Source organism: Eptatretus burgeri, chromosome 7 (genome assembly GCF_056783735.1).
Source record: "Eptatretus burgeri isolate ZD-2024b chromosome 7, Ebu_testis_v1, whole genome shotgun sequence".
Lineage (NCBI taxonomy): Eukaryota > Metazoa > Chordata > Myxini > Myxiniformes > Myxinidae > Eptatretus > Eptatretus burgeri.
Window position 1 is genome coordinate 71837645 of NC_140967.1, and position 24791 is coordinate 71862435.

Sequence of the window (24791 nt, forward strand, 5' to 3'; positions counted from 1 at the left end):
TCTCAGGCACAGTTTCATCAGCTTCACAGCCGGCTTCATCAGGCACAATCGACCCGAGCCTCGGCACGTGTCCGGTATGTATTTTGATACGACCGCTCATGTCCAGTCACATGCTGGTGCTCGAGGTCAAATGGAGGAGTGCTTTAAACAAAAAAATTATTTTGCAAGAGCAAAAACAAACGTCAAATCACATCATTGAAGGGGTGCTCTGCTCTTTTTTGTTTTTACTTACATGTGGTCTGGTGTTGTATGTGTGTGGGTGAACGCTCGTTTTTGTGTTTCCGTGGCATGAACATGGCTGGTTTCATGTCTGGGTTGGGCATGATAAGGTGTTGGTTGTGCGAGTGTTGGGGTTCCCGTTAGGTGTTGTGCGCATGTGGATGTGGTGTTTGGGATTGTGTGTTTGTTGCTCACCTTAAAAAGCCATTTGCACCATCCAGTTTTCGCAATTGCATCAGAGGTGTGCATTATGTGGTTATGTCAACCATCTCCCCAGTTAGCCCACCCTCCCGGCTCTTCACATGCCACACTTCCAAAATCAACCTGTGTCGTTTGTTCGATGTAGTGTCTAGGACACAGGTCCCAAAGTCAAATTTATGGTCAGATTGCAGGCAATGACCTGCTATGGCTGACTGGGTCACTTTTCCAAGCCTAATTGCTCTATCATGTTTATCTAGGCAGTTTCACCAATGTAGACTTGGTCACAGTCTTTGCATGATTAATAGTAAACTACCCCAGATTTATTACCAGTTGGTATTGGGTCCTTTAGTTTTGAGATGACATTACGGATGGTGCGTCGAGGCTTGTAGGCTACGCCAATCCATGCACCAAGTACTAACAATCTTTGGTAGGTCATGGGTGATGAAGGTTGTCGTGAAGTTTGATCGGAATTGTGTGTATCGTTTGAGGAAAAAGCAAATACCTCTTTGGGGAGGCAACCTACCTCCCCCCCCCCCCCGCCCATAAGCTCCCCGGAACTACTCTACAGGTGAGCTCAAAACCATCCCTGGGAATATTATAACAAACAAACTACAGTTAGAAGCTGTCCGGGACCCAGCGACAATCCTGAAGAGAGCTCTCAGCACAAAACTTTGAGAACAGAAACTTCACAGCTTGGTCCACGAATCCATGACCCGTGACTGAAATGAAGGTGGATACTTTGAGCCTCCTCTGGGAGGACTCCCTTCCACATTCTGAAACTTGCACAGGTAGATACCAACCGATCACACACACACACACACACACACACACACACACACACACACACACACACACACACACACACACACACACACACACACACACACACACACACACACACACACACACGCACGCGCACGCACACACATACGTGCCAAATGCCATTATGGGAACAGTTTATTTTGTTGGTTTAAGTCTAGTCTGTAAGCCCAATTCTTCCAAAAGGGTTTGAATGTAGATAGTTTTACAAAGAAATGCAATATTATTATTTGATTTGTCAATTGGAACAATAAAATATTGTGTTTGAAGATGTATTAAATAATCACACATTTCTGGATTGTTTAAAATTACCTTTTTTGGTTGACCGATTCGAGCTTTTCTTTTCAAATCAACAATTCTCCATTTTAACATGTTTCTCTACCTCCTCCAACTATAAAGCCATTTGTGTGTTTGCCTCTTTGTGTTTATCAATTTGTTTTCTCATCCATTCCATCAGTCCTATCATTGTAAGTTCCGTTGCCTCGATTCCAGTTAATCCTATTATTTTTTTCTATAACTGGGTCTTTTTGTAAGTAATGCACGTAATTTACTATCTTTGGATAGAAAATTACTGAAGCTCGCCTGCACGTAATTTTGTATCTTTCACTATTCTGAGATCACCTGTGATAATGTGTTTATGATGTGGATCTTTAAATACAAAATGTTCACAATTACAATGATGGGTGTTGACCATTCCTCTACATCTATAGATTGTACAATTTCCTTATAGTTGAAAATTTTTCCCCTAATTGCATTTCATAAAATGTACACAACCCTTGGTGGCTCTCTGTTGTATTGTTTCTGGAAGTTTACTCCACACTTCCTTCTGTTGTAGTATTTTCTCTCTATTGATCATTTCCCACTCCTTTGTTATCAAACATAATTTTGATGATGTCATTGTCTTTTCTATGATTAACTTCTTTGATTTCTCTTAAAACATTCAGTGGTCAATCATGTCCAGAATTGCTTCCATGTGTTGGATTGGGAGTTTCTCTTGATCATCCTCTTCCAATCATCTGTAAACGATTTGCCAAACTTTCAGCTGTTGTTTTTTAAAGTATTGATCTTAATTCTACTATTGTTAAGTAATCTACAGATATTTGATTTGTGAAGATCTAACCACTCATTTACTATTTGGTGTGGTTTCTATAACTATGTTTACGTCCATAATTATGTACTCTGTGTCTCTGAGAGTCTCGTGGTAAAGTGTTAAAAACAGAGGAGATTATGTTTTGGCCATTATGTTGTATGTATGTGTCATTAATTATTTCATTTAATCCATATGGGTGAGCAGTTCTGAATTCTTTTATCCCAAAAAGTTATCTCTGTTTACGTGATTGTTTTATATTCCATCCCATCCTTTTTTTCTGCCATTACCGCTTATCTTTTATACAACCTGAACACTGAAGCTCGTATTTTTCAAGTATCCATAAGTAAAGTGATGAGTGAGCAGTGGACAACCAGTTGTTTTAACCAGGTTTTTTGGTGCCACTCCTGTATGCATTCATTCTTACATTACATCTCTGCATTGTTTCACCAACATATTACATCGCACATTTGCTACAAGTCAATAAGTAAACGATGTTTGAGGTTTTATATGTAATTAATTGTTTGGTTTCTTTTAACTTGTATGATCTCGCCGTTACTGCATAATTAATGATATTGTTCGTGGCAAATGTAGGACAAGTTTTGCAAATCCCACATTTATGGTATTTGCATTCAAATAAGTGTTCCCCATTGACTAACCCAGAACGGCCACCTCCTACAGGCCCAGGATATGCGAGTTAAATACAGCATTACCTTGTCGAAGAACACAAATCCTCTGAGGAAGACACGTGTTTACACACACACACACACACACACACACACACACACACACACACACACACACACACACACACACACACACACACACACACACACACACACACACACACACCCTTTTATTAGTATAGACTAGCAGAGGGACCCGGTGTTGCCTGGCAACACCGGGTCCCTCCTTCCTCCTCCCTCCTCTTCCTCTCCTTCCTCCCAACCCACTCTTCCACTCCCTCATCCCACCCATTCCTACAGATCCCACCCCACTCCTTCACCTCCCTCTGGACTACCACCCCCTTTCCCCTCCCTCCCTGATTCATGGAGGTTGACATTGGGGCTTCCCACTCTCTGGGGATGTATACAGCGCAAAAATGCACGTTATCTCCACAGCTGACTTGTAATACCCTCCACCACTACGACAGCCGGGTGGCACTACATGGAACCCATTTACAGAGAATTTTTCCATTTACAAGAGAACATAAAGAACCTTCCCTCCCGAACCCCTGCGACTACACATGAAACCAAGTAGCCCATGTTCACCACAAGATCAAACTTGGTCCACGCCAAGTTTTGTGCCAATTGGCCCAGTAGTTTTGGCATGTTTGGTGTTACAGACAGAGAGAAAATGACATTTATTTACTGGATAGGTTTGTAAAGCCATCTTCGTTTGGGTTATGGATGTTGAAAAAAAGACCCCCATTGTACCGTTGGAAAGTAGCATGTCATTGTGTTACTGTACCTTTGCCTAAATATTTCACCATTTTTGCCTTTGTAATTAGTCTGTATGCCTGGTGTTGGCTTAATGGTTAGGGTGGTGGGCTTGGGATCCTAAGGTCCTGAGTTCAAATCCCACTCGGCTGTTGAATCAATACCAGGTGGGGTTGACTGCCTGTCATCCTTCCGAGGTCGGCAAAATGAGTGCCAGCTTGCTGGTATCCTGTGTCGAAGTGGCGACCCGTCCAGGATTGCAACCAATCGCCAAGGAGACTGCTTAGGCAGCACCAACGCTCTTCATAGAGTGTGGTCCAAATGGACGGATGGAATACGTCTGTGCTACATACGACAATCTGAACTTTTAAGTTGAAATTTCAAAACAATTTGATTGAATACACCAGTGAAACAAAAAAAGGGTTTCAGACTAATCCAGTAAAATGGCACCAGGTGCTCAGCATTATCATTTTGACTGCACTTGCAGGTGCATGGCAAGATTTGAGGACCAATTATGTGAATCTTGAAAGGAGGATTAGCAAACACTGACTGAGTTCAAGGGATGGGGGAGAGCCGGTGGTGCGGGTGTGAACTCATTTCTAAGCTCGTATTATAAAGAGTATGATAAAAGTTCCTCTAAATGAATTGCCTTTTCAGTAAAATCTTTGCTCGTACATAATCGAACAATTACCGTAAATAAGACCATAGAGGTCATCACAGTTGCATGAAGTTCGATTTTGGAGGCAGAATAAGTGACCTTGAGGTAACCTCTTCAGGTTTGGAAACAGCCGAGTTTGCCATTACAAATATAGATTACTTTTTTTTTTTTGTAGAGTGTCGAGGCTTGTGGAGGAGCTGGAACTCAGAACGAAAAAACAAAACAAACAGTAAAAAAAAAAAAATTTAAATGGGGAGACGGGGGAACACACCAGCACCCTGGTTGAGGGACAAAATCGAGTGAGACCTGGATAAATAATGGATGTGAGGAAGAATGAGGGCAAAGGGGTGAATACGATGGATGCAGCCACAAACTCAATCAGAAGTGGAAGGAAAAACTGGAAACGGGGAAAGACGTGGGTGGGCTTTGGAGGGTTAATGAGGAAACAAAATAATCTGTTTGTTTGGGAAGCAAAGCAATCTCCATTTGTGAGTGCAGTTTCAGTTGAAGCACCATTTGAAGTCATTCCAGGTCTCTTGTGCCTCAAACAGCAAATGGTACATCATTCAATTTCAAAACGAAACAACCACATCAATCCTAACTCTCGTGAATACAAGGCGGCAGTGAAGAACATGGGTGAAGAAGGCAGGGTCGGTGATCGAGTTGATATTTTATGTCATTATTCAGCGTTTTAGTTCTTATGGAAGATAAAACCGAGACATTAACGAAAAATCAAAAGGTATTTAACAACCAATATCATTTTCTTGCCTAGGGCTGGTAGGGTAGCCTGGAGGTATGCACACTCCCCTCCAAGCTGTCGAGCTAGCCGAGGTTCAAGTTTGGACCCGACTATAAACTGTCATCCCGGTGTTTCGCATGCAGGGCGATATACATATCGTGTGCATGGTCCTTCGGATAGACGGAAAGGTGGAGGACCCGACTGTTAGGATTAGTTGGTGGACGTCCACGGTGTCTTTCGTATAAAGGAGGCGGGGTATCGACAGCACCCTGGAAAAAAAAAATTACCACCTTCAGTTGGACGTCAGTCCTGGCCAGCCAGTTTGTGAAAGACTTGAGCAATAAAAGGTTTTCCATCTGACCCCACAATAAGGTGGGAATAACTGGGACCTTTATTAGTCACAGTATTAGTAATACTTGTTGTAGTAGTCATAGTTTTTATCTTACTCAAGTACAGTATTTGTTACCGCTGAGGCTGTAGGGGTGAGGCCGATTTGTCAAATACATTTTAAAACTTAATTTACTATATTGATACATATTGTTATGCCTGTAGTGTATTTAAACACAGGACTGACCAGATTCAACCCCGAGTTTTAAACTCCATCGGGCTATAAACTGCATCCCTGGTGCTTCGCCGGCATGGTGAGGCGCCAATGTGTCCGACGTCTATCAGAAATTATGACAAGCAGGATGACCCATTTGGCAGCACTGGTAGACGATGAAGATCCCACAACGTCTTTTGTGAAGAGGAGATGAGTTATCTCCAGCACAATGACCAAATTACAAATCCTTGCCTAAACTGTGGGTAACAAGTGGTCTTGTCTTGCAAGTGGTCTGGTCTCTGACACCATGTTCTCCTTGCTTAGTGTGGTTCTAAGTTAAGTTTATTTACCGGTTTCAATACAATATAACGCATAGTAATAATGTATCGTACAACAGGAAAAAGATCTAGTGGTAAATAGTGTAGTATATAGTAGAAAGATCGTGCAAATTATGATACAAGCATCAGATTTGGAATTTCTGTTCTGCAGGGCTTTATGATCAAATCTGCCCGATTGGCCATTTGAAAATCCAAATTTTGAAAGAAAAAAAAAAAACTTCAAAAAAATCTGAAGTCACAACTGGCTGAAATTCTTGAAGCACAAGTGAACATCCCAAACAGAGAACCAAGGGGAAATGCAGTCATCATTGATGGCTCAGCACTTATCAATGCCCTACCTCCACGCACTTCAAGGATATTTGATGACGATGCTAAAGAAGACATCATCCCAAAGGTGGAATCCTATGGTGCCAGGTATGAGAGGGTGGATGTAGTGTTTGATGTGTACAAGAAGTCAAGTCTGAAGTCCGAGGCAAGGTCGAAAAGGGGGCAAGGAATCAGAAGAAGAATGACAGGAACCAGTAAGACCCCAAGTAACTGGAGAAACTTTCTTCGAAATGACAGCAACAAGACTGAGCTGTTTCACTTCCTTGCGGAAAAGATGTGTGAAGCACAGACGACAAGCACAGTCATTGTCACAAAAGGAGAAGATGCCATTAGCAACACCAGGAAGTCACTGGATGCTGTGTCTCCATGTTGTCATGACGAAGTTGACACTCGAATATTTGTACACGCCGGGGATGCAACGACGGATGGTAGCAAGTCCATTATCATTAAGGCTAATGACACGGACGTACTAGTCATAGCAATATCTGTACTGCCATCCTTACAGGAACGAGGTCTTGAGAACATGTGGATTGCCTTTGGCCAAGGAGCCAAGGTGTGATGGATTCCAGTCCATGAGGTAGTTTCTGCAATAGGGCCTGAGAAAGCTCGAGGGATCCCATACTTCCATGCGTTCACTGGATGTGACGTCGTGTCTGCCTTCAGCGGTAAAGGGAAGAAAACTGCATGGCAGACTTGGAACGTCTTTGATGATGTTTCTGAAACATTCACCAATCTCAGCCAGCATCCAACATTGATTCGTGATCTTGACTTTTTGAAGTTTCTTTTTTTTTTTTTTCAAATTTTTCAAAATTTGGATTTTCAAATGGCCAATCAGGCAGATTTGATTAGAATCCCCTGGAGAACAAATGTGCCAAATTTGATGCTTGTATCATCATTTGCATGATTCCTCTCAAAAATTGCTGTTATCTGCCCCACTAAATGGGCATAGTTTGAATTGTTTTGAGAGTAAGTAAGCAAGCAAGCTTGCTGCTTATACACCACCCCCATTTGCTCAGGGTGGGTCCAATATTTTGTGTCAAGTATCAGACATGACTTTAAATTAAAAGGAGCCTGAGACAGAAAGTGTAAGGTGTATTTGTAGACATTACAGTCTGTACTATGAACAAGGCCTAAGCCCTTTAAACTCATCCATACCCTCCACTGCCTCTACCTTTCCACTGCAACCACTGCCACTTATAAACCTACAACATATCAATTTATGAATCAACAGTTCAACACGCTGTGGTTGTTCCAGTTCACAAACAGAGCAACTGTTAATTTGTTGAAAACAAAACACGAACAAACACTTATTACAAGGAAACTCTCCCGGGTACCAAACGAGCCCGGAGGGAGGATCACCATCATTACCTTTGCCTTGCACCACCTGGACATTGCCCACACAGCCAAAAACTCCCCAAACGCTTTTCCACGACTGCAACCAGCCGGTCACGCACGTTCTGCCTTGTCCACCCTTGGGCAACTCCGAAGCCATCACCGGTGGGTCTTCGTGTTTTCTGCACTGCTTGGAAGAACCAACAATCGTTAAACGAACACGTGGTTTGTTTGTTTTCCCGTGTTTTTTTTTTATTTTTTAACACTTCTACCCAATTTAATGCGCTACCAATAACTCACCCCCCTCCACGGACAGGAATGGAAAGCACGTTTCCGTACGTCTATATGTGCACATCACAGTGTCTAACTTAAATCAGTTCTTGGCAATATCCCCACCCCAGGCGCAGACACGGGCGCAGTGCGATAAGCCTCTCCAGATGAGATCGCTTGAAACAATCAAATGTCAGGTCAAGATTATCGGCGCCATGACTGTGACGTCATAATGGCTAAATGTAACAAACACCGGTGGACTCAGGTTGGATATACATATATAACCATTTGAACACCATCTCCCCGTCTGGTTCCGCGGGACCACATTGAAGACATCATTGGACCACATCGATATAAAACGAAGCACGTGCTGATACTACAGCACGGTCATCGGTGTGCATCTAAAGGTAGGGAAGGACTCACTGGTCCTGGTAAATGAAGGATTTAGTACTTACAATTATTAAATAAACCAGGGATCTAATGCAGGAGCGAAAACGGAGCCGAGACGCCTTCGGGGTACGGTCCTGGTACTCGAGCTCAAAGCGAGGGACACGTTATGGTGAAGCGGTAGTACTCGGACGAGCGTGTTCATGTTCACGACGAGCAGAACGGTCTTCTTAAATCCATGGGCGCCAGGGTTGGTACTTGACTCGTTGTAGTTGCCCGGTACAAGTTCCAAGCACGGCCCTGCGTTCTCAATCACAGGGACCAAAGCCGGCCGTCCGTCCGTCCGTCCGATGCGGCTTCACCGTGGAGCCGAGGCTTCGGAAAACATCGCAAGGTGCGCACGGATTCCCGCGTGGAATGTAAACGGAAGGTTGCAGGGTTTATGTAGTTGCAGTAGTAGTAGTAGTAGTAGTAGTAGTAGTAGTAGTAGTAGTAGTAGTAGTAGTAGTAGTAGTAGTAGTAGTAGTCGTAGTCGGAGTAGAGGTATATTGATGTACAGCAGTTGTTTATATTTACGTCGGACGTAACTCCAGCCAAGGATGCAACCCAGCGGATATTTATGGTGATTGAGCGCTCGGAAAGCTGCGCCACAGCGTCCGTTGCCGTTTGCTCCGTTTAGTCCGGATCGCTCGAGCCGAGGGACGGCTTCGGTGTTCGCCGCTGTTAAGCTCCGCCCACTCGCAAACGCAGCGACCTGATTGGCCGCGTCGTGCTCTAATCCGCCCTTTTCTGACAGGTTGCATCGGCGTGCGAGAATACCGATACCTTTCGATAACTCTGGTGAACCTGGTTGTAAAATGAATACGCGACCGGAAGTTGCTCGCTGGAATATTACCGTCTGCTTACTACCCCCCCCCCGCATCGCGTTTCCCAAACAAACGACCCTCTCCTCGCGACGACGTCATTCTCCATATTAGGAATGGCAGCAGGGGTTGGGAGGTTCATCCGCGCGCGTCGTGACGTCATCCGATGACGCGCTACGTTCTTCCTGATGGCGCGACGAAGGCTCTGCCGCTCACTCTTGAGAGCAGGTGTTTCATTCAGCTCCAGACCAGACACGCTTCGAGGTGATGCAACGCCACGCTTAGTTTGTTGTATTGTTTTTAATGGGTCCAGTCACGTTAACTGGTAATGAGTGTGTTGTACGCGCTGCTAGTGTTCGTGTACTGCGCACACGTGCGGCGTTGTTTCTCAGTTGTGTCGTTTGGCCTTAGAATGAGAGCTGGAGATGGGCGCAGCGATGACGACTACTACTACGACGACTACTACTACTACTACTACTACGACTACGAGACCAGAAAACGACTGGAAAATGTTCTTCATTTTGAAAGTCGATTTAAAAAAAAAAAAAAACAACAAACAAGCCACAGCACGAGAGGCCACTCGGCCTGACTCCTGAGAGTGCGCAAGTGGAGTGAAGCGTTCGGATGGAAATAAAGCGGGAATATCATATTGGGAGTGCAGTTAATGCAACAAGCCAAACAATGGTCTCCCTGAAAAGGTAGTAGTAGTTGGAAAAAGTGGACAGGTTTAAACTGCAAATGATATCGGTACTTGGAACTGGAAGCGTTTTGGCGACGGAGCGGGACATGGATGTTGGCGGGAAGGGGAGGTGCAAGGAATCGCAAGGAAATTTGATGCAGAAGGAGGCCATTCGGCCCATCATGCCTACGCCGCACCAGCAGCAGATAATAAATATATCCGTCAAAGCGAATGACGTAATTTTGTTTGGGGAGGGGGGGGGTTGGAAGGAGTGGGGTTGAGAAAAGTGGGGCAGGCTCAGGGACTCGTGCTGATTTGACATACCCGAAGTACTCGCACCTATTATATTTCAGACTGACTGAAATCGAGCTTGAGTCACGTGGTGTCTCGAGTCGCGACTTGCCTCCCATTGGACGCTCTCCCGTTTTTCGGTGAGCATCCAATGGTTCAGCTGCATCCTACCGGTTCAACAGTACTCCCGCTGCGTCCTAGAAAGGAGTACCTCGTTAACACGGGTCCTCCTTCCCTTCCTCAGATTTTCTCCATGGAACTTGTGACTCATTGCACCCGGCATGGCCCTCTCGGGAGTCTGTTGTGATCAGCGACAGGGTTTCCACCCTCGGACTCCTGTCTTTACATCACGGTGTCCGTCTGTACATCTCCACATCACAGTGAAACCCACTCTGTGCGAGTACCTCCTCTGTTGCTACCCTTCGCAGAGCAGCTCACCGTATGATGGGATTGGGGCAAAGTCTTCGGGACCCCCACTCTTTGGTGATCGGAGGAAAAGCACGGAGTAAACTTCCTGGGTCAGATTGTGGTGGTGTGTGGCGGAGTGGTGCTGAGGTGTCGTCCACCAAATGACGGTCTCCTTGGGTTAACCTGAAGCGGTCCCTTTGGGTGGGTGCCTGGAATGTCCTACCCCTAAGAGAGGATAACTACCTGTCTGTTTTCAGAGCTCAAGCATTTGGACATCAGTATTGCAGCACTCCCTGTGGTTTGGAGACCAGACAGTGGCGAGTTCACAACGTGGGGTTGCACTTCCAATTGGTCCGGTCGCTGATGGTTCCCAAGCCCAAGGAGTTTCTGTCGCTGTGTCCAATAAGCTGACTCCATTGATAATTGAGGTAACACCGGCCTATGAGCGTATTATAAGACAAAGGATTCATCACTCCTTGGGTGTCGTTTACCTGGTCTCTGTATAGGTTCCGACTGAGGCGAGTGATCTCACCGTGAAGGACGCATTCAATGCTACACTCGAGTCTGCTTGATCAGTGCCCCAGGCGAGATACTTTTCTTGTCTTGGGGAATTTCAATGCATCGACTGGAATTGATGGGCATGGTTATGAGATGTGTGTTAGTCCCCATGGGTCTGGAATTGTGAACTGAATAGCAATGAGTTCCTTGATTTTGCAAGAAGTTATGGACTTAGGGTGGCTGGTTCATGGTTTCAGCTCCCAAAGGCTCATAGCTGGACTTGGTATTCCAACGCTGGTGGTGTGGCAAAGGCGATTGACCATGTGCTCGTAGCTGAGGTAGCTGAGGAGTTTGCGAACGGGCTGAGTGGGGATTTGGGGGGTCTGGGTGCTTTGGGGAATCCTGAAGAGTTGAGGAGTGCCTTCAAGAACACCATCCTTGTTGTAGCCGGTGGATGTCTTGGAACTCACCTTGGGGTGAAGAAGAATTTTGTCTCTCAAGGGACACTGGATACCATTGACCAGAGTCACAGGGTCAGGCTTTCTGGCAGAACTGAGCTGTTGAGGGAGTTGAGGCGTAAAACTGTATGTGCGCTGACCGTGGACAAGGAGGCCAATGTGCGAGGAATCTGTGAAGGTAGAGCATCACCTACGATCAAGTGATTCTCTTCCTGCTTCAGTGGAGTTCACGCATTGCATTCCTCCAAGCCCATCCCTCAGTGTACTGCAGTTAGAGCGAAGGGTGGTGGGCTCTTGACAGAGGAATCGCAAGTGAAGGCCAACTTGGCCGGTTCCTTTTAGCGGCTGTACCGGGCTGATCCACCAGCTGTTGAGTTGGATGTCAGGGGTATCCCTATTGCTGACCCTCCAATCACCTGTGATCTACCTTTGTTTGTGGAAACACAGGCTGCGGTAAACCGGTTGAAATGGGGTAAAGCTCCTGGGATCTGTGGCATCCTTACTGAACTTCTCAAGGCTGGTGGAAATGCTGTACTCATGTCATTGCATGCAGTTCTGTGCTCTGCCTGGAACACAGGCATTATCCCAACTGACTGGAAGAGGGACCTTGTTGTCCCTCTCTGGAAAGGGAAGGGTGATCGCCAGGACTGCAACATCTGACGAGGGGTGACGATGCTCTCTGCGCCGGCCAAGGCCTTTGCTTGGATAATTCTTGACAGGGTTCGCCACCATCTGCTTGAGCACAAGCTCCCAAAGCAGTCAGGCTTTACACCAAAGAGATCAATTATTGACCGTATTCTTGCACTTCATCACCGAACTCAGATGATTGTTTCAGCACGGGCTTCTTGCAGCCAATGTTCATCTCTGCAAATTGTTTCATTCAGTCAATCGGGATGCCCTGTGGAGGATTCTTGTTCTTCGTTAGGTGCCACCAAAACTGATCGATTTGATATCTCAACTATATTCTGGCACTGAGAGTGCTGTGAGATGTAGTGATACCATCTCCGACTTATTTCCAGTTGTTACTGGAGTTCTTCGGGAGTGTGTCGTGGCCCCCACACTCTCAAGCACTTGTACGGACTGGATTCTGGGAAGATGTCGGTGAGATCAAGCTGCGGTGCATTTTTGGGGATTTCAAGATCTCTGACCTTGATTTCGCAGATGATGCAGTCATCTTTGCGGAGGCTCTAGATATCCTTTTGGAGGCCCTCGAGGTGCTGAATGAGGAGTCGGGGCCATTGGGATTATGGGTTTCCTGGGTCAAAACTAAGATCCAGACCTTCACTGACATCTTGGATGCTGCTATCTTATCTGTACTTGTTTGTGATGAGGATGTTGAGGTCATGGAGAGATTCACTTACCGTGGCAGTGATATTCATGTTTCAGCTGGCTGTGAGCCAGAGGTGAACAGATGTCTGAGTTGGAGCTGGCGAGTCATGGATTCACTGGATGGGGTGTGGCGCAGCCGGTACCTGTGCGGGAGGACGAAAGTCCGAGTCTTCAGGTCCTTGGTGCTTCCATTCTTTTTCTATGGATGTGAGACTTGGACTCTGACCAAGGATCTGAGATGGATACTGAATTCCTTTGATACCAGGTCTCTTCGGAGAATCCTTGGTTGTCGCTGGTCAGACTTTGTGTCCAATGAGCGGTTGCTGAGAGAGACTCAAATGAGATTTGTTACCTACATAGTCCGTGAGCGTCAGCTGCGGCTGTATGGACATGTGGCTCATTTTCCTGATGCTGATCCTGCTCACCACATTCTCTCAGCGAGGGAGCCTCGTGAGTGAAGGAGGCCAATGGGCTGAAAACGTGCATCATGGTTGCAACAGATTGATCAACATCTCAAGGAGATGGAAATGGGCCAGGCATCTGCCTGGGTGATGGCCAGACGGAAGCCCTCGGAGTACCAGCAGAAAGTGGACGCAGTGACGTGCTGCTCCAGCACATGCTACCATACCTGACCTGACCTGACCTTGGTGGAAGGGATGGTGAACTCCAGATCAGGCCAATCTCGATGATTTTCCTGCCAGACATGGTGGCACCTTCGTAGATCACTGAAGATCATCAGATCGACTCACCATTCACCATGAACTCACTTGGAACAATCACACAAATGCTGTAGAACCAAGAGCAGGTCAGAGACTAGATACTCTGTGGTGAGTGGTACATCTCTTGACTCTCTACCATCTACAAGTGCAATGCAGGAATGTGACAGAATACTCCCCATTTGGCCTGATGGGTCGAGTGACAAAACATTTGAGCTTGACAACATGCATGATAAAACAGCCTGATTGATTGGATGAGAGATAGTAAGCTGGTTAAATGTTGTAACCCTTCATAATCAGCATACCAAGGCTGCAGTGTGTATTATATAGTTGATGCACTGCACAGAAATTTGCCAAGGATACTTAGGCAGCCTATCCTAAACCCTTTATGTCTACCATTTCAAAAAAAAAAATCAAAGGGAAGCAAATGAATTGGAGCAACACTTTCTCTATGCTCCTCAAGTTGTATGCTCTCCAGACTTGGATATTTATTGCTGTTCTTTCATGGTCATTGAATCAAGATCCAGCTCAACAAGAAACTATCATCTTAGTGCTTTACAGCAGAGAGTTGATGCCATCCTTTGGAGAGTACATTCAGCCAGCTCACTAGCATTCACGAGTGTACATTGATTATGTCGTAGTACCTTTCAAAAAGAGTAGGCTATTGGGTGCTGTTATACTGCCCAAATTCTAAATTGTTGCTGTAGCCTAGCTACATGGGACATTCTAGCAATGGTATCCCTATGCCTACAGAAATGATGCAAACGAGCATTTAGGTGCTACATGGCCACCGACGAATGGGAGATGTCCAAGGGCAAGGCTTGGCCAACCCCATTAATTTACACATAACACCAAGTTTAAGGTGAGCACTGAGTTTAGGTTGAGGGTTGCAACCAGTCTGCAACAGAGAATGATTAGGCCATATTGCAAGACTATGAATTTGCCTTGTTTTGCATTTTGTGTATTTCACTTACCTTTGGGCTTTTAAACTTTGATTGGCCTAAAGAGACTGCATTCACATGGCCTCCTTACCTACTTATGCTCACCTGGCATCTCTATGTTTCCAGAATTAAACAATTGGCATGCCAGGAGTGTAACAATATAAGATTGACTGTTGTATCGTTTAATTAATTTCTGATTAAAAAAATATGCTGATTTTATCCCCCCCCCCCCCCGCCACCCCTCATTCCCACTGCTTGTAGCTGTGAAAAGATGCTTTCTGGAAAGTTCATCTTCCAACGGAGGAGGAGGTACATCCACCAGAAAGCTTGTGGTAAGGGCTGGATTTGGATTTCTACTTTGTAAGTTGTTTCGCTGACATTTAGCCTTTTTTTATTTTTACCGTACAATGCTGTACTGGAGCATGATATGTGTGGCAAAGTTTCCAAGGTGCATCGATGAATAGATACTAATGGGAATTGATGATGGAACAAGATGTGATAATTTCAAAAATCTTCATTGATACTGCAATAATGACCAAAATACTTTAGATCTTGCTACAGTATTTGTTACCTCTACCACTGGAAGTGTACGGAGGTTGTTTTCACTGTCTAGCTGTTTGTTAGTTGTTAAAATTGAAGATTTTTAAAGTATATTGGTTGGTCGCCTATGTTATTCTATCTGTGTATTTGTCTTGTCTGTCTGTCTGTACATCAATTGTACACAAGTCACAATTTTAAACCGATCTTCACCAAACTTCACTAAGTGGTGGAGTTGGTCATAAGCAAGAAGTCTATTGATTTTGAGGTCAAAATGTCAACATAGGCCAAATGTCAACAACTTAGGTCAAATTCCTAAAATCCTCAATTTTCATCCGAATGACTTGAAATGTGGAGGATTTGCATATTTGGTCATTTAATTCAACCACCAATTATTTTTAAGGTCAAATTTGTTTTGGGGATTGTCGCAATTATCATGCCACGCACGACATCTTTCTTGTTTGTTTGTCTACCTGTTTGTGAGCAAGATGTCTCAAAAAGTTAGGGACTGATTTGGACGAAACTTGGTGGACAGGTTGGGTGTGAAAATGGTGAATTGATTCGAATTTGGTGAGGATCCAGATCCAGATACAAGTATGGGTTCCATTGTTTCTGATCTACTGATGTTCTTTCCATCTTAACTGAACATGTGAACCAGGCCCGAGACCAGCATGGTGAGGCCAGACTTGTAGCCTTTGCCATCTCTCAGGCTTTTGATAAAGTTTGGCAGAAGGGTCTCATTCACAAGCTAAAGTTGTATAGTATCTCTGGGCCTTTGCTTGCAATAATCTCAGACTTTCTCACATGTCACCAATTGTTTGTGTGGCGTGAAAGTCAATCTTCTGCAGCCCATTAGCATTAAAGCAAGTGTTCCCCAGGGCTCTGTGTTGGGACTTTCTTTGTTTCTGCTTCACATAAATGACCTGCCCGACAACATTTCCTCTCGGTCAGCCATTTATGCTGATGACTCAACCCGATACATGACTTATCCTGGCTCCCTGCCTGCATCATTCTGCCCTCAAGCCAGCATCAATCTAAATCGGGAACTTGAGAATGTCAGTAACTGGGGAAAAGGCTGGTTCATCACCATCAAACAAAAGAAGACCCACCTGCTATCTGTGTCCAGGTCAAGACCCCCCTCTTTTGATAACCTGGTTATGGACCAAACACCTTTCCAAGAACTCGATGGCATCTGTCTTCTTGGTCTGGTCATCACTTTTTACCTTGGTTGCAATAAGTACATTTCTGGCATTGCCAAAAGAGCCTCCCTGCGACTTGCCTGCTTGTATCAGGTTTGTCGATACTTACCTCTTGAGGCCTTGCTCCTTCCTTTACAAGACCACCATACATCCAGTCATGGAATTCTGTAGCCACATATGAGCAAGTGCTCTGGCGCATCTTCTGTGCCTTCTTGACAGAATCCAATGTTGAGCTGTTAACCTGGTAGGCCATGATCTGGTATCATCTCTGGAACCTCTCTGGGTTTGACACCCTGTGTCCTCTCTGTGTCTCTTCTCCAGATACTGTAATGGAACATGCTTAAAGGGTCTTTCACTACTTGTCCCTCCTTTACATACTTTTAAGCACTCTACATATTTGGCAGCCTTTGCACATCCCACACTGCCTGTGTTCCTCTGGTCAACACAGTACGATATTCCTCCAGTTTTTTTTCCCACGCACTGCCAAACTCTGGAATTCCCTTCCTGCATCCTGTTTCCCAGCAACATACCACCTTTCCTATTTTAAGAGAGATCCAAATAGGTATCTCCTTTCCCAGTGATTTCCCCTTCCCACAATTTATTTTTAGTAGACCCCACCTTTGAGTAGCCTTTTGGCCTTGTGATGGATGAACTCTCCATACATAAAAAGGGAAGGACTCAGAGGGTGAATAAGATTGATACAGCTGTAAACTCTCAATCACAGAAATGGAAGGAAAAACCGGAAATTCAGAAAGAGGTGGGCTTGGGGGGGGGGGGTTAATGGGGGTAGATAATATCATGGTTGTGGATGGGGGATGATCTGAGAGGTTATTTAAATCAAATCGCTCTTTGCTGCCTGCAATGCACATCTCAATATTGTTTACTTTTGAAATCACAATCTGTTTTTACAAACTTGCAAGTTTCCAACTGAAGTTTTCCTTGTTCCTTTATCGTAAGCAAACTTACTTTTCATTTTCTTCTTCCATCAAGGTCTCGATTGAAGGGAACATTGGAAGTGGCAAGACTAAATGCTTAGAATCCTTTCAACAACATTGTGATGTTGAAGTAAGTTTGTAGCCCAAATCAAATTCATCCTTTATTTCATGGCAGCTTCAAACACATCTATCAAGTTTTCCATGTGATTCATAAGTTTTTGAAACTTGACGAGTCCTGCCGAAGCAAAAGGATATAATGGAAAGAAAATTTTTTTTTTTGAAACCAGCACTGTGTATGTATTTAGATTTGTAAAGTATTGTGAACGTCCCAACTGCCCCGGGATCCATAACAGAATGTGTTTGATGGTTAGACTCTTCTTTTAAACCTAAAATAAAAACAAAATTCCAAATTTGGTGGCATCATATTGAGTGTATTATGGTTGTGCAGTGCAGGTAAGATATTCTGATGATTGATCTCGAGTAACTTAAGGTATAGCTAATTTTAGTGGATTTAATAATATTTTGTTTCTATTTCAAATTTGCTTGTGTAGGAAGCGATATAAATCCAGCTGTCCTGTCTGGTTGCATTTACTTCTGAACTTTGAATCCCACCCATTGAATTTCCAAAAAGAGTAAGCCATCTGCCAATACCCTGGCCAAATTCGAATTTCTTGCCATAATCTATGGGGCAGGGGAGGGTTGGGGAGGCACTGCATCAGAAACACAGCCAGAACCAACAATGATGCAACCAGCAGACAGGTACTGCACAGTTATGGCTTGTGCTGGATTAACAGCTGGATCATGTCGCTTGCATATTTAAAGCAAGTTTTAACGACTTGGAAAATTTATTGCCAAAGTTGCAGCTCGTGGGCCAGTTGCTAATGAAGACTTTTTACTCATTATTCATTGACTTCTTGGGAATAAAGTTTCAGAGAGCAGCTGCAATACAATATGTAGGAATTTAGCCCAGGTTCAAGCATGCAATGACCATCTCTTTTTGATGGTCATTATGTCCACAAATGAGTGCTGGCAGCTTGGATATTTGGCATAAAACAAACAAACAAAAAAAAGTCATATTTCAAACAAGGACAAATGTGTCCAAGAGCCGCATCCGAAAGGTTTTGTCTTCACCAGAAGAAGAACGAGAACAAGAAGAGGAAGAAAAAAAAAAAAAAAACAACAACCGATATTTCGTCACGTACCTTGATTGAGCCAATAGTGAGAGACCCGTCATGGACGATCGTCGTTCATGACGAGAAAATCGTGTATTTACGAAATTATAACATTAAATGGAATAATCTTTAAATAGTAACGTGAACTTTTCGAAACTTTAAAGCAAATGTCCGAATATATTTAAAAAGTCATGATAGACGCTCTCAAAAGGCACCTTCAATGCGAGGATGTGTACAGGTGTTTAGTATTGAAGGAGATCTGGATCCTGTATATAAAAGCCGAGTTGTAAAGGTTTTGTCTTCACAAGAACAAGAAGAACAACGCGGAGCTCTCTTCGAGCCGCGTCTCGTACATGAGACGCGGCTAAAAATGAGAAGCACTCAAGCAAGCACTCCAACAGAATGGAATGATCGGCACCGCTTAAAAACATGGCTCTTCCCATGTAAACAATGCTGTCATGGTACTCCAGCAAATGCTGTCCAGCTGTCATTTTCAGTTATACTTGGACCTCTTCTGACAACTTCCCCAAGCTAATTTTATTGTGTTGGCAGTGGCTACAGAGTAGGAGAAAGAGGGAAACATAAATAAATGGGGAGTCAGAAGGAGGAGGCCCCTGCCAAGCTTATCTATGGACCTCCCGCTGTGCATTTGGGGGAGAATGGGTTTCCGTGTTTGTAGATATTGAATGATTAGGATGAAAAGTACACACCCCTGATCTTGATAATTTTCACTTCATATCTGTATCTGAAAATTGCATCATTATGCAGGAAAGTGCAACCGTAGTGAATTTTCTGTAGCTTACAGTGGAGGCAGCCATGGCTTTAACACGATTAGTTATGCAAACATGCTGATGTCACACACATGCGTTTCAGTCAATTGGGAATAAGACATGGTCGATGGAAGACCCTATTCACTAAAACTGAGGAATGGTAATGCTATACAGCAGAAGTGGAAGTGGAAGATAAATGGGTCCAATTTGAAATGCTAATGTTCAAATTAGTGCAATTTGTCTACACAAGACCATATTTGACTTGCTGGATACGGATTGGTGGGTATTGGGATTGGTGAGAGCTGACTGTCCTTCATTGTGAGTTTATTTTAATTATTTGATGGTTGTAATTACAGGTTATCTCTGAGCCAGTTGACAAATGGCAAAACATCCATGGACACAATCTTTTGGTAGGTAGAAATTATTTAATTATTTCACCCACTTCTGAATTTGCTCTCAAACATTTAAATAATCTAATATTCTTTCACGGTATGCTGGGGAGAGTATAGTTGGTGAGGACTGAGAGCACTTTATTTGGTAGAATGGTTGTATTTGACTTCAGTTCAGTTTGAATTTTCAAGATCTGTATTCATCCTACATGATTAATGATTAAAATTTTTGTAAAACATCGTATTTGAAGTGTTGTTGAGAAAGCGTATAATACTGCACAGTATCTAGTTAATAAATAAGTGGTACAGCCGGCTCTGGTGCCTTGTTATGCTACCTGGAAGGGGCATTGCATTTATAGTGGTGTTTGAATACTAAAACAAAAAAACATCACGACGAACATGACAAATCGATCAATGTCAAGGAAACTCCCACCTGACCAGTTCCAAAAAAAATTTCATTTGTTGTACACATTTTATGGAAGGACCCCAAAGTTTTAATAATCTGCTGTTGATGAGCCTAGATTCTCACTCTCACTCTCACTCTCACTCTCTCTCCAAGGTTCATGTAAAAAGCAACTCCTCGTATTTTGGAAATGGTGGCTCCAGACATGGGGGTAACCCAAAGCCAATACAAGCACATCTGTTTTTTGGAAACATTTTGCAGCTGCTTCAAAACTATTTGAGATATCCTATCACATATTTCTGTCCTGCTTGATGCCTTTGGAGCACTCACAAACCTATAAGAGGTATCATCAATGGCGTATCGAGAAAAAAATGACGTTCGGAGCGAGATCTCAAAACCCTTTCTAAATGGTCATTGGCCTACTAAGCGTGCATGTGTTATTGTGACTGTGTGCTTCACCTGGTCCTGGGGCAAACTAGCTGAGTCAGTTGACCTCAAAGCTGTCAAGTCAATTGATTCGACTAGTTCATGCTCTATGGAGAGGAGGGCTGGATTGCTGAGCCCAGAGTGGCTCATTGTAGATCTGAGGTTGGTTTTGATCTGTTTCCGTTTGGAGAAGCTCCTCTCACATGATGCAACACTCGCACACATGGTGAGAAATGTCTTCAATATGATAGGGTGAGATAAAGATTCCTCAAATCCCCACTTCACAACATATTTAAGGATTGTGTGTGTCTTCAAATCCACTGTTTCCATCCCAGTGGTTTCCTCGTACATTTTGATGTGTCGACAAAGATGATGAATCTCCCTCTGTAGCTCACTGATGCTGATATCGTTATGGTTGTGCATCTCTGTGCGGTGGTGGATTTTCATGACCATGTCGCTGTCGTTGGATGGGACCATCAGGTAACTGAGTGATGTAAGAAACCCAAACTTAATGTTCACGTCATTTATCTGATGGGTGCGTGCGTCGGCTTGTTTGCACGTGTAGCTGATCCAAGATTTCACAGTGCTCCTGTTTGATCTCATCTTGTACTGAAAGACCTGTGTCCATGGTGTCTTTCCTGAGCATTATTTTCTTCCTCCTTATCTGCCGCTCTGTGAAGATTCCCATTTGTTCGCAAATGGTTGATCAGTTCGCAAAAGTTCGCAAAAGGACGGTGGTTGATCAGTGCCCCAGACGAGATACACTTCTAGTCTTGGGGGATTTCAATGCATCGACTGGAACTGATAGGGATGGTTATGAGGTGTGTGTTGGTCCCCATGGGTCAGGAACTATGAACCAGAATAGCACTAAGTTCCTTGACTTTGCAAGAAGTCATGGACTTAGGGTGGCTGGTTCATGGTTTCAGCGCCCGCAAGCTCATCGCTGGACTTGGTATTCCAATGCTGGCGGTGTGGCAAAGGAGATTGACCATGTCCTCATTGACGGTCGTTGGAGGATGATCCAGAACTGCAGGGTCTACCGGAGTGCTCAGTTCCTCAATACTGACCACAGGCTTGTTGTAGCAACTCTAAAGCTGCACCTTAAATCCTGGAGAATGGTACCATCCCAGCCTAGGCTGGATGTTGCCAAGCTCAGGGATGAGAGAGTAGCTGAGGAGTTTGCGAACAGGCTGAGTGGACACTTGGGGGGTCTGGGTGCTTTGGGGGGTCCTGAAGAGTTGTGGAGCACCTTCAAGACCACCGTCCTTGATGTTGCCGGTGGATGCCTTGGAGTTCACCGCAGGGCAAAGAAGAATTTTGTCTCTCAAGGGACACTGGATACCATTGACCAGAGTCGCAGGGCCAGGCTGAATGGCAGAGCTGAGCTGTTCAGGGAGCTGAGGCGTAAAACTGTACGTGCACTGAGGGTGGACAAGGAGGCCTATGTGCGAGGAATCTGTGAGGGGGTAGAGCATCACCTGTGGACAGGTGATTCTCGTCCCGCTTACAGGCGTGCTCGCGCATTACGTTCATCCAAGCCCATCCCTCGGAGCACTGCAGTTCGAGCAGAGAGTGGTAGGCTCTTGACAGAGGAGTCTGAAGTGAAGGCCCGCTGGGCCGGTTACTTTGAGCGGTTGTACCAGGCTGATCCCCCAGCTGTCGAGTTGGACGTCAAGGGTGTTACAATCCCTGTTGCTGACCCTCGAATCAACTGTGGTCCACCATCGCTTGTGGAAACACGGGCTGCGTTGAACCAGTTGAAACGGGGCAAAGCTCCAGGGATCTGTGGCATCCATGCTGAACTTCTCAAGGCTGGTGGAAATGCTGCACTCGCGTCGTTGCATGCAGTTTTGTGCTCTGCCTGGAACACAGGCATCATCCCAACTGACTGGAAGAGGGCCGTTGTTGTCCCTCTCTGGAAAAGGAAGGGTGATCGCCAAGACTGCAACAACTACCGAGGGGTGACGCTGCTCTCAGTGCCGGGCAAGGTCTTTGCTCGGATAATTCTTGATAGGGTTCGCCACCATCTGCTTGAGCACCAGCGTCCAGAGCAGTCAGGCTTTACACCAAGGAGGTCAACGATTGACCGTATCCTTGCTCTTCGTGTCCTCACTGAACGCAGACGAGAGTTTCGGCAGGGGCTGCTTGCAGCCTATGTTGATCTCTGTAAAGCGTTCGATTCAGTGAATCGGGATGTCCTCTGGAGGATTCTTGGTCTTCGTGGGGTGCCACCGAAACTGATCGATCTGATGTCTGAACTCTACTCTGGTACTGAGAGTGCTGTGAAGTGTGGTGGTACCGCCTCTGACTTATTTCCAGTTGTTACTGAGCTTCGTCAGGTATGTGTACTTGCCCCCACACTTTCCAACACTTGTATGGACTGGATTTTGGGAGGATGTCGGAGAGATCAAGTTGCGGTGCATCGTTGGCAATGTCAAGATCTCGGACCTTGATTTTGCAGATGATGCAGTCATCTTTGCGGAGACTTTAGACATCCTCTTGGGGGCCCTCGAGGTGCTGAATGAGGAGTCGGAGCCGTTGGGATTACGGATTTCTTGGGTCAAAACAAAGATCCAGGCTTTCGGTGACATCTTGGATGCTGCTGTCCTGTCTGTGTCTGTTTGTGGTGAGGATGTTGAGGTCGTGGATAGATTCACTTACCTTGGCAGTGATATTCATGTCTCCGCAGGTTGTGAGCCGGAGGTCAATAGACGTCTGGGTCGGGCCTGGGGAGTCATGGATTCACTGGATCATGGGGTGTGGCGCTGCCGGTACCTGTGCGGGAGGACGAAAGTCCGAGTCTTCAGGTCCTTGGTACTTCCAGTCTTGCTCTATGGGTGCGAGACTTGGACTTTGACCAAGGATCTGAGGCAGAGACTTAATTCCTTTGGTACCAGGTCTCTTCGGAGAATCCTTGGCTATCGCTGGTCGGATTTTGTGTCCAACGAGCGGTTGCTGAGAGAGACTCGGATGAGATTTGTTACCTGCATAGTCCGTGAGCGTCAGCTGCGGCTGTATGGACATGTGGCTCGTTTTCCTAACGCTGATCCTGCTCACCAGATTCTCTCAGCGAGGGAGTCTCATGAGTGGAGGAGGCCAGTGGGCCGACCACGTGCCTCATGGTTGCAGCAGGTTGACCATCATCTCAAGGAGATGGGGATGGGCCTGGCATCTGCCTGGGGGATGGCCAGACGGAGGCCCCTGGAGTACCGGCGGAAAGTGGACGCAGCGACGCGCTGTTCTGGCACATGCTCCCATACCTGACCTGTCAAGTCAATTGATTCGACTAGTTCATGCTCTATGGAGAGGAGGGCTGGATTGCTGAGCCCAGAGTGGCTCATTGTAGATCTGAGGTTGGTTTTGATCTGTTTCCGTTTGGAGAAGCTCCTCTCACATGATGCAACACTCGCACACATGGTGAGAAATGTCTTCAATATGATAGGGTGAGATAAAGATTCCTCAAATCCCCACTTCACAACATTTTTAAGGATTGTGTGTGTCTTCAAATCCACTGTTTCCATCCCAGTGGTTTCCTCGTACATTTTGATGTGTCGACAAAGATGATGAATCTCCCTCTGTAGCTCACTGATGCTGATATCGTTATGGTTGTGCATCTCTGTGCGGTGGTGGATTTTCATGACCATGTCGCTGTCGTTGGATGGGACCATCAGGTAACTGAGTGATGTAAGAAACCCAAACTTAATGTTCACGTCATTTATCTGATGGGTGCGTGCGTCGGCTTGTTTGCACGTGTAGCTGATCCAAGATTTCACAGTGCTCCTGTTTGATCTCATCTTGTACTGAAAGACCTGTGTCCATGGTGTCTTTCCTGAGCATTATTTTCTTCCTCCTTATCTGCCGCTCTGTGAAGATTCCCATTTGTTCGCAAAAATTGGTGGCCTTGATTTTCGCCTCTCCGATGTTATTCCGCTCATTTTGGAAAAATGAAACGATTGTCCCCAATTTGGCAGCAGAGGCATCTATCCCTAGCACAGCCACTTGGAGAATGTTTTGCGTGTCATTAATCACAGTGAGCACCGGCTTCCAAAATGATAGGTCATCATCCTATTCAACAAAATATCTGCATCTGACCGTGTGTCCGCGTCTCGGCATTACCATCACGAAGCTGCTCCAGGGATTGGTATTTTCAACTGGTAGGAACATACAACTTCAATTGCATCACGCTTGGAGCGCATCGAGTCTCGCAAGTTCGCTTCACTATTTGTAAACTGGAAGAGCACTCGGAGAGTGCATACCTCCGCCGTGCAATGCTTGATCCAGGAGATCATATTTGGCCCAATATATTTTTGAAATATCATGCTATATATCGTTTTTGACCCAATTTCTCAATGGTGAAGAATCACTTTAAAAGTTAAATAATTCTCGTATCTGGCTTCGGACCTTTTATCGGACCGAATCA

The 24791-nt window shown here is 45.1% G+C and overlaps 2 protein-coding genes across 10 annotated transcripts in view; one reads left to right on the plus strand and one right to left on the minus strand.

Annotated features, from left to right (window-relative positions):
- LOC147023516 (E3 ubiquitin-protein ligase SIAH1A-like) overlaps positions 1–9167 on the minus strand; it is a 21449-nt gene extending 12282 nt beyond the window's left edge. The window contains exons 1-2 of one of the 4 annotated variants that reach the window (XM_085888997.1): positions 8934–9167; positions 7737–7887 (exon numbers count right to left, since the gene is read on the minus strand). In XM_085888997.1, the coding sequence (XP_085745123.1) occupies positions 7737–7860 (124 nt within the window). In that variant the 5' untranslated portion in view covers positions 7861–7887; positions 8934–9167. Of the gene's footprint in view, positions 1–7736; positions 7891–8425 lie in introns of those variants that run through there. The other 3 variants (XM_085888995.1, XM_085888996.1, XM_085888998.1) reach the window with 3 other exon arrangements.
- Positions 8360–24791, plus strand: part of TK2 (thymidine kinase 2) — a 49465-nt gene continuing 33033 nt past the window's right edge. For 2 of the 6 annotated variants that reach the window (XM_085888999.1, XM_085889001.1), the window contains exons 1-4: positions 9330–9484; positions 14802–14872; positions 17267–17341; positions 19510–19563. In XM_085888999.1, the coding sequence (XP_085745125.1) occupies positions 9409–9484; positions 14802–14872; positions 17267–17341; positions 19510–19563 (276 nt within the window). In that variant the 5' untranslated portion in view covers positions 9330–9408. Of the gene's footprint in view, positions 8378–9317; positions 9485–14801; positions 14873–17266; positions 17342–19509; positions 19564–24791 lie in introns of those variants that run through there. The other 4 variants (XM_085889004.1, XM_085889002.1, XM_085889000.1 and 1 more) reach the window with 4 other exon arrangements.